Source organism: Mustela nigripes, chromosome 1 (genome assembly GCF_022355385.1).
Source record: "Mustela nigripes isolate SB6536 chromosome 1, MUSNIG.SB6536, whole genome shotgun sequence".
NCBI lineage: Eukaryota > Metazoa > Chordata > Mammalia > Carnivora > Mustelidae > Mustela > Mustela nigripes.
The window spans coordinates 12,803,783-12,813,924 of NC_081557.1; the positions used below are offsets into that span (position 1 = coordinate 12,803,783).

Consider the following 10,142-nt stretch of genomic DNA (forward strand, 5'->3'; position numbering starts at 1 on the left):
AGAAACCACTCTCAACGGCTTAGAGAATCTGCCTCCCACCCTGACCAGACCAGGACGAGACCAGACTCCCAAGGCCCTCTCTGCCCCTGTCAGGTCCTCCCAGAGGATGGCCACCTGCAGGCTTCTCTGTAGGTGATTTCGAGTGGCCCTAGAGCTGGGTCCCTGACCTCTGGCATCCAAAGAGAGTTGACAGAGAGGTGGAGAGGATTAGCAAAGAGCCGGGATTTCTCCAATTCTGTGGCTCCATGAGGAGGCCCCCAGCCCCTGGAAGGTGGGAGAGGGATTGGCAGCTCGAGGGGGACACTTAGAAAGGGGCCCGGAGTTTCTCCTACCTGTGGGGCCTCTGCCTGGGGGTTTTGGAGCTGTCTCTTTCCTCCAGCTGAACGACCGCACTCCTGGGCTGCCTTTAGACCCAGCCAGTGGCCTCCAGCCCCCAGCTCTTCAGTCGGCTGCCTCCCCCTTCCACCCCCCCTCCAACCCCCCCACACCCCCACTCCAAGAGCCTTCAGCAGAAGAAGAGCATTGTTTATGGCCCTGTTGGTACAACACTTTCCCTTGGCCTAGGAGGCTCAGATTTCCCGTGAGGATCTGACAGGTGGCACCTTTCAATCACAGCCCAGCCCGTCTTTCCTGCCCTGACCCCGGCCGTATCCATCCTGTGGCCACTCTTCTTCCCTAAGTACTCGCCAGGCCCTGGTGACCCCGAAAGCCAACAGCAGGCCATGTGGAAGATGGTCACCAGCCCTCTGGGCTCGCCTGCCCATCGAGAGAGAGCCCGGGTTAGGTCTCCTCTGCTCCCTCTGCCCCCCTCACCCCATGTTCCTTTAAATAGTCTTTTACTCTTCCTCAGACAGAAACAGCTGCTGAAGGGTGGGCTGCAGAGGGGGTGAACGGGACAGCTGCCCACAGGGGATGTCTCGGGGCTCACACAGCACGGAGAGATGTGGAGGGGGAGGGGCGGACAGGTGAGGAGGCTGAGTTCTGTTTTAAACTGAAGTGACTGGTACATAGGAGGCTGAGCTTTTCATACTAAATTGAGATTTTTTTTTTCTAAGATTTTATTTTTAAAGTCATCTTTATGTCGAACAGGGGACTTGAACTTAATCCCGAGATCAAGAGTTGCACGCCTTCCAGGCGCCCCTGAATTGAGATTCTGCTCAGGAAAACAAATCCGCATCTTCTCTATGTGTCCTGTGATTTCAGAGAGGTCCTGCTTTGGGAGAGAGTGTGCAGGGGACACTCCTATCCCCTAGGGAGCCCCCAGTTCCTTTCACCTGGACCACACTGGCCTCCTTCCTGTTTCTAAAATTAATCAATTCCTTCCCAAGCTCAGGCGTGTTGCCTTTTTGCAAGAATGTTTCCTTCTCATTCTGCTCTCAGCTCGAATTCTGTTCCCTCGGCGAGGCGCCCGTGGCTTCAGTCCCTCTCCCATCATTTCGTCCCAGCTTATTTTCTTCATAATAGTTACTGGAATCCAAAGGGAGCTTATTCATTTCCTTACTGTCTGCCTCTCCCTGGACTCTAAGCTCTCTGTCTCTAAAGGCAGAGACTTTATCTCCCATGCCCATGGCTATGTGCCCAGGACCTAGCACATTGCCTGGTTTACACGAGGCGCTCCATATACATATATTGAATAAGTCAATAAGATAATAGAAGGTCAAGGGGTGTGGGGGGGACAATCCTGTGGGGCTTAGAGGCTCCTGTCAGGATGTTGGCTTTTGTTCTGTGATTGGAAGCCAGTGGAGTCTTTCGGGTTGTGAAGGGACATGATCTAACTTTAGTTTTTGACGAGATGACTCTGGTTGCTGTTTTGAGAACAGACTGAGGCGGGAGCATGAACTGAGGTGGGGAAGGCAGTCAGGGCATTACTGCAGGAAGCCGGGGGCAAGAGGGTGGTGAGGAGACATGGTGAGGAATGGTAACTGAATGACAGTGACCAAGGCTGTGCCAGCTTTGTCTCCAAGCCACTAGAATGACCTCTCTGTTCAAGTCACTGACATTCCTGCTCTCTCATGTCCTGTTCTCCTCCAGGGAGTTCACCTACACTGCTTTGTGTTCTCTACTCCCCCCTTATGAGTGGTCAGGGCCCCCTCTCAGATTCTGGGTGACAACCCTGCATTCCGTCCTTTGGGGTTGAGGTCCCATCCAAGAGGACAGTACTGATCCATGATGAGTACAAACACACAACTCCCTTCTGGGAATCTGGGAGGCTGGGAAGGGGTGGAACCCAGTAGAGAGAGAGAGGCCACAGCCACAGGGTGATGCTGACAGAGGTCAGCTACTTTAGACAGGGTATCTGGATTTCAAAGAGATCTTGGGAGGCTGGGGCTGTATATACTGTTTTTGTTGTTGATGTTGTTTACAAGAAGAAACTTAACAGAAACAATTGGAAATTCCTACTTATGGGTTCTCAAATTCCCAACTGTAAGTGTAGAAAGGAAAAGACACAGTTTCATAGTAAATAAAGAACCATGACATCATCATCAGTAAGAAAATTTATTACCCGGGCACTGGCAGGAGGAGGAAAAGTGTGGAGTTGTTCAATGGGTATAAGGTCTCAGGTGTAAAGTCTCAGGTGTTCAAAATGAGTAAGTCCCCAAGATCTTTTATACAACGTTGTGCACACAGTTAACAGAACTGCATCATGCACTTAAAAATTTGCTTAGAGAGTAGATCTCATGCGAAGTATTCTTACCACATAAAAAAGGGACCATTTAAAAAAATATTTTATGTATTTATTTGACAGAGAGAGATCACAAGTAGGAAGAGAGGCAGGCAGAGGAGGGGGGGAAGCAGGCTCCCCGCTGAGCAGAGAGCCCGATGTGGGGCTTGATCCCAGGCTTGATCATGACCTGAGCCGAAAGTAGAGGCTTTAACCCACTGAGCCACCCAGGTGCCAAGGGACCATTTAAAAAAAAAAAAAGATTTTATTTTTAAGTAATCTTTACACCCAACATGAGACTTGAACTCACAACCCCAAGATCAAGAGTTGCACCCTCCTCCAACTGACCCAGCCCGGCGCCCCCCAAAAGTGGCTATTTTTAAAAAAAAATATTTTATTTATTTGACAGAGAGAGAGACAGCGAGAGAGAACACAAGCAGGGGGAATGAAAGGGGGAGAAGCAGGCCTCCTTCTGAGCAGGGAGCCTGATGTGGGGCTCAATCCCAGGACCCCAGGACCATGATCCGAGCGGAAGGCAGACACTTACTGACTGAGACTCCCAGGCACCCCTAAAAGGGGGTATTTAAAATAAAATTTATTTATTTATTTGAGAGAGAGCGCACATACAAGTGAGGAGGCGGAGGGAAAGAGAGAGGGAGAAGCCGACTCTGTGCCGAGCAGGGAGCCTGACACTGACATGGGGCTCAATCTCAGGATCATGACCTGAGCCAAAGGCAGATGCTTAACCAACTGAGCCACCCAGGCACCCCAAGAGGGGCCATTTTTGAGAAATTGGGAGAAATGAAATATGTGCAAAAGATCACATTAAGAAGTTACTATAATTTTGAGAGTATGAAAATGGCGTTGTGGAAAAGGACTTTATTTGGAGAGGCCAAAATAGATGAAGAAAATATGACCAAATGTTAACAACTGTTAAAGTCTGGTGATGTGTATGTGGAAGTTGAGTATACTGTGCTTTTCACTTGTCTGTATGTTTTACATTTGCTCTAATAAGTCTAAAAATTAAAAGGAATGAGAATAATGATTTTTTTTTTAAAGATTTTATTTACTTATCAGAGAGAGAGAGAGAGGGAGAGAGAGCAAGCACAGGCAGACAGAATGGCAGGCAGAGGCAGAGGGAGAAGCAGGCTCCCCGCTGAGCAAGAAGCCCGATGTGGGACTCGATCCCAGGACGCTGGGATCATGACCTGAGCCGAAGGCAGCTGCTTAACCAACTGAGCCACCCAGGCGTCCCAGAGAATAATGATTTTTTTAACTGAGAGTCTGCCATGGGCTAGGTGCTTTAAGTCTATTTTTTCTTTTTCTTTTTTTAATGATTGTTTTAATTTTTTATTTTGAAATAATTGTAGGTTTGCAGGAAGTTGCATAAATAGTACAGAGAGAGTACTGAAAGTAAAATCTTACATAACTATATGCAATATCAGAGCCAAGAAATTGACACTGGAACAATGGTATGTATAGTTCTATGACATCTTATCACATGCTTAGATTTGTATAAACACCTCCACAATCAGGATGCATAACCACCCATCACCACAAAGATCTCCCTTGTTCTACCCCTTTATGGGCACACCTCCTCCCTAACCTTAATGCTGGGCAACCATTAATCTCTTTGTCTCTATAATTTCGTCATCTTGAGAACATTATTCAAATAGAATTGTACAGTGTGTAACCTTTTGCAATACCTAATAAAAATCCCATCAAGGAATAGATTATTCTTGTCAGAACCCATCTCCTTTTCCTATGCAATTTCTTAATATTCCATAATGTGTTGACTATATTATCAAAAGCTAAAACCAGGGGTGCCTGGCCGGCTCAGTCGGTTAAGTTTCTGCCTTCGGCTCAGGTCATGATCCTTGTGTCCTGGGGTCAAGTGCCACATTGGACTCCCTGCTCAGAGGGGAGCCTGTTTCTCCCTCTGCCTGCTGCTCCCCCTGCTTGTACTCTTTCTTTCCGTCAAATAAATAAATAAATAAAATCTTAAAAAAAAAAAAAGAGCAAAAACCAGTACAGCAACATGTGTCCACTAAAAGACGTGCACAATAATATTCACAGCAGCATTGTCATAATAGCCCCAAACTGGAAACAATCCAAAAATCTATCAACAGGTGAAATGATAAATGAATTGTGACTTATTCATACAAACACTAGACAGCAATAAAAAAGAATGAATGACAGATACACACAACAACATAGATGAAACCTTATGGATAGTACATTGAGCTAAAGAAGTCAGCCACAAACCAGCAAATAATGTATAACTCCATTTACATGAAGTTCAGGAGTAGTCAAAACTAACTGATGGCAATAGAAGTCAGAATAGTGGTTAACTTTGGGAGCAGGGGTAATGACTAGGAAGGAACCCAAGATAACTTTTGAGGGTGTTGGAAATAGATTGTATTTTGATCTGAGTGGTGGTTATAAGAATGAATATATATATATATAATATATTTAAAAATTTTATTGATTTATTTATTTGACAGGCAGAGATCACAAGTAGGCAGAGAGGCAGGCAGAGAGAGGGGGAAGCAGGCTCCCTGCTGAGCAGAGAGCCCTATGCGGGGCTCAATCCCAGGTCCCTGGGATCAAGACCTGAGCTGAAGGCAGAGGCTTTAACCCACTGAGACACCCAGGCGCCCCTGAATATATATTTTTAAATTAAAGTTAAGTTTAAAAAAAATTTAAGCTTAAGTTTCATGTATTTTAGTCAAAATGTTATACCTTAATTTTATTGAGAAAAGGTTTTTTTTTTTTTTTAAGATTTTATTTATTTATTTGACAGAGACAGTGACAGAGGGACTATAAGCAGGGAGAGTGGGGGAAGGAGAAGCTGACTTCCTGCTGAGCAGGGAGCCCTGGCCTGAGCAGAAGGGAGGAGCTTAAGGACTGAGCCACCAGGCACCCCTGAGAAAAGATTTTTAAGAAACCTCTATACCTAATGTGGCACTCAAATTCAGGAAGAGGTTGGGGGTTGTGGATCAAGAGTTGTGTGCTCTACTGAGCCAGCCAGGGGCCCCTGCTATACCTTTTTTCCAGATTTTATTTATTTATTTGGGAGAGAGAGAGAGAAAATGAGCTCAAGTGCACGCTCAGGAAGGGGCAGAGGGGGAGGGAGAGGGAGAGAATCTCAAGGGGATTCTGCACTGAGCGGGAGCCAAGGCAGGACTCTGCCTCACCACACTGAGATCATGACCTGAGTGGAAAATCGACGGCCCCATGCCTAACTAACTGAGCCACCCAGGCACCCCTACCTTAATTGTATAGTCTGGGGGCACAGGGCTTGAGAAAGATGAGTCTTTAGAGCAGAAATAAGCGCCAGAATTTAAAATCCTGACTTTCTTGGGCAATTAGGAAAGCATATAGTGACCAACCAGCCCACCTTCGCCAATGGGCATGTATACTTGCACCATAAATTTACATGTCCTAAACCTCGTTTACCGGGAAATCCCTTGAAAAATCAAAGGATTGGCGTGGGTTTTTGTGGTGCAGGGGTGCAGATCGAGGAACACAAGAAGTCTGGTAAGATGAAAAGAGTTCCCAAGTACTTTCTTCCTCCCTCGCTCAGATACACTAAGTTAGCTCTTGTGGCAGCCAGAATCACTCCTATCCATCTCTTTATGGTCCAGGGCGTCTAACGGAAGCAGCTGCATAGAACAGACTATACGTATCTCGTTTTTCTGTGAGCAGGAACCGTGCCTCGCTTCTCTGCAACCCCAGGGAAAGCTTAGGACCTACATGCCCCTGTATATGCACAGTCCCCGGGAGCACTGGCTCTCAAACCTGGCTGCACAAAGAAATCACCTAAGGGACTGAAACATTGACGGATGCCTGGGTATTACTCTTTAATTGGTATGAAATAAAGTACGAACATCGGGATATTTTAAAGCGTCCCAGGTGACCTTAATTCGCAGCACAAACAGAACTGCTCCTAGGGGGAGTCCCTCCTTCTCCGCGCCTGTTTGCGCCGGGGCGTGAACTCTCCAGCGGTGGGAGCGGGGTTCACCGAGCTCCGCCCTCTACCCCTTCCTACGAAGCCGTTAAACTCCAATCTCTCCGCGATCACCCGGGGAACTTGACAGCCAGGCTGCAGGCGCTCTGCACTCCGCCCAAGCCTCTATGGTATTTTGGCGTCCTCTCTAGCACATGCAAGGCGCCTTTGTCTTCAGCCACGGCCGGCGGCTCCCTCTCTATGGTAGCCGATTGCCCGTCCGCCTCTTTGGTACTTCATTCCGGAAGCGAGTCCTATCATGGAGGAGGCGGGACTTCCCTCCCGGAAGTGACCCACGTGCTTCCGCCTTAGCCTACCTGGTCGCGCGGTGAGTTTCGAGTGTTTGCCCGAAGTTGGGGACACTGCGGGCATTGTGACAGACCGCGGGCCGTGGTAAGTGACCTCTCTCCTCAAGGTGACCCTGATGATGGCGCCGCCATTTCAGAGGTGCAGACCCTAGACCGGGACCTTTGCATCTTAGCTCCGCGTGTTGTCGAATTCCCCGGGCCCTGGAGGTTCAGGTCCGCGGTTTAGTGTTCCTCCCCGGTCTCTGGATTTTCTCCTTGGGTAGAAGTGACCAGGAGGCACTGGGCCGCCAGGGCTCGATTTCCAGCCGCTCCACTGACATGTGACCTTGGGCTAGGCAGTGTTCCCTTTCTGGGCCTCAGTTTCCACGTCTGTGAGATGGGGTGGTTGAGCGCACTGAGGTCAGTGACCGGTGCCAGCCGCATGTCTTACGATTCCTCCGCATCCTCCACCCCCTTGGGATGGGAAATGGAACGGGCCGGGTGGAAGCTGACGGTGTGGTGTCTGCTCCCAGGACTAGAAGGCGAGAAGGAGCTCTCTTCCGCGGTGCAGGGCTGAGATGGATCCGCTCCGGGCCCAGCAGCTGGCTGCGGAGCTGGAGGTAGAGATGATGGCTGATATGTACAACAGGTAAGGGCCCACAGTGCGCTCCCTTGTCTTTGAGAATGGTCCTAGGTCATCCTCTCTGGGCTGCCTTTCGGAGGGTACCCGCCCGCACCTGCACTCCTCCTGGCTGAGGGCTAGTGCAGATGCAGTATGGGGTCACTGGAACAAGTTGGACATCTAGATTGGGATGCAGTTGGTGAGCAAGTAGCTGAGCAGGAAGAGAAGCACCAGATCAAGCTCTGGCTGGGTTCCAGGAACAGTTGAGCGTTTGCCTTTGTGCCAAAAAGCACATAGCCCACTTAGTAGTTAACACTTCTTAAGTTCTTACTCCACCTCAGGCCCATGCTGAGCAGTTTGCATGCCTTAAACTTTTTTTTAAGCTTCAAAGTGATCGACTGGGTCAGTTTTAGTTGTCCCATTCTAAGGTGAGGACACTGAGGCTTTTAGAGGTTGAGTAACTTCCCCAGGGCGCACAGCTGGTCAGTAGCAATATCAGGACCAGTACCTCAGTCCAACTCCAAGCTAGTGCCCTCAACCATTTGGCAGATTTGGGAACAAATTGTAACTGGTCTAGTCACTCTTGGTTTGGCCTAGGGCAGGTTACTTGGACCGTTTGGTGGCTTTCCCAGCTATAAAATGGAGGTAGGGACGCCTGGGTGGCTCAGTTGGTTGTTCAGTGCACGTTGTGATCTTAGGATCGCAGGATCAAGCCCCGCTGTGCGTTCTGCGCTCATCAGGGAGCCTTCTTGAGATTCTCCCTCTGCCTCTTCCCTGTACACCGACACACTCATGGCCCTGCACATGTTTTCTCGCTCCCTGTCAAAGAAATAAATAATAATAAATCTTTCTAAAAATAAATAAAATGGACATAGTAATGGTACCTACCTTGTGGAGACATTGTAGATGTTACGTGTAGAAACGTATGACAAGCTCTTAGTATTAAGCCCAACACAGAGTAAATAGTCCACACCTGTTTGCCGTTTTTATTGCCTTAAGCCCCCTGGTATTTTCTGTTGATGGTTTATCTTGGAGTCTATATATTAGAATACTTCCAGACATTTTTAAAAAAGATTTTTATTTATGATAGATAGTGACAGTGGGGAACACAAGCACAGGGGTGCTGGAGAGGGAGAAGAAGGCTCCCCAGCCCGATATGGGACTTGATCCTAGGATGCTGAGACCATGACCTGAGCCGAAGGCAGATGCCCAATGACCGAGCCACCCAGACACCCCACTTCCAAATATTTTAAATAATTTAAAAATGTAAGCTGTGAGGTCAGACTCTGGGGGTTCGTATCCCGGCTTTACATGGTCCTGAGGCTCTCCATGCTATGATTTTCTTATCTGTAAAATGGGGATAGTGATTGTGCCTACGTCATAGGGTTATTGTAACGACTGCATGACAAGCCGTGTCAAGCACTTAGCATGATGCCTGGAACATAGCCAGTACTCAACTAATGGTTCCTATTTAAATAAACCTGGGCTCAGATAGGCGAGCATTCTCAAGGACACTTTAATATGGTTGAGATGCGAACTGAGGATTTTACACTGCCTTCCTGGGAGATGAAATCAGCAAAGCAGGACAGGAATGATGGAGAGATCCTGGTATGCCTCCGGATGCTGCTGACCTGACCTTGCCCTTCCTCCCCGCCCAGAATGACCAGTGCCTGCCACCGGAAGTGCGTGCCTCCCCACTACAAGGAAGCAGAACTGTCCAAGGGCGAGTCTGTGTGCCTGGACCGCTGTGTCTCCAAGTACCTGGACATCCACGAGCGGATGGGCAAGAAGCTGACAGAGTTGTCTATGCAGGATGAAGAGCTGATGAAGAGGGTGCAGCAGAGCTCCGGGCCTGTGTGAAGCCCCAGACAGTGTACACCCCACGGTGTGCCCTGCCCCTTCCCACTTGTCCAATAAAAGTGCCCCTATTGGGTGTCGGCTATGAAGACTGCTGGGCCTCGGCTCCCTCGGGAGAGCCTCCAGGAGCCCAGAGTATGGTAGAGCTGAAGAGGGGTATTTGTCACACTGCGATGTGACTATCTATGTACGTGTATGTGTGTGTGTATATATATATTAAAACAGGTTTGTTGACACCAGCTACACGTAAAGCAGTGTGCCTGGCACTTATGAGCAGAGGCGGCAGCCGCAGCCTCTACCAGCAGAGGGAGTCTCATGTGTTTCAAAGCATAGGCTGCTGCCATGTTCTGGGTTCTATCCCAGGGCAGCCGCTTCTGTGTGACCCTGAACATGTCACTTTACTGTGCTTTAGCTTCCTCGTCTGTGGAATGGGGATAATCACAGGGCTGGGGCGAGGATTAAATGGTTAAATATGTGTCCAGCATGTGGAATAATGACTGGGACTTAGGAAGTGCTCTGTAGATAGGAGCTGTATACACGTGTTTAAATAGCAACCTAAAATTTAAATGGAGTCAGGCAGGCATTTTTCCAGATGTGAGGGAATAGAGGAGCGAGTGCACAGGAGATGGGAAGGAAGATTTGGGAAGGAAGTAGCCAGCGCCTGGGTTCTAAGTGGCAATATCGAAGCATGTGACGGGGCCAGCT

The 10,142-nt window shown here is 48.6% G+C and overlaps 1 protein-coding gene across 1 annotated transcript; it reads left to right on the forward strand.

Moving 5' to 3' along the window:
- The first annotated feature begins 6,954 nt into the window (after positions 1 to 6,954).
- TIMM10 (translocase of inner mitochondrial membrane 10) lies at positions 6,955 to 9,676 on the forward strand. The gene is made up of 3 exons (XM_059387777.1): positions 6,955 to 7,064; positions 7,492 to 7,607; positions 9,239 to 9,676. Exons 2-3 carry the CDS (start codon positions 7,537 to 7,539, stop codon positions 9,438 to 9,440), a joined length of 273 nt encoding a protein of 90 aa, XP_059243760.1. The 5' UTR covers positions 6,955 to 7,064; positions 7,492 to 7,536; the 3' UTR covers positions 9,441 to 9,676.
- The last annotated feature ends 466 nt before the right edge of the window (positions 9,677 to 10,142 follow it).

What these genes read in the sequence shown, in the direction of transcription:
- TIMM10 (XM_059387777.1), top strand. Translation starts at nt 7,537, where the DNA reads ATGGATCCGCTCCGGGCCCAGCAGCTGGCTGCGGAGCTGGAGGTAGAG. An exon ending in ATGGCTGATATGTACAACAG is followed by an intron (nt 7,608 to 9,238) that starts GTAAGGGCCCAC and finishes CTCCCCGCCCAG; the next exon opens with AATGACCAGTGCCTGCCACC.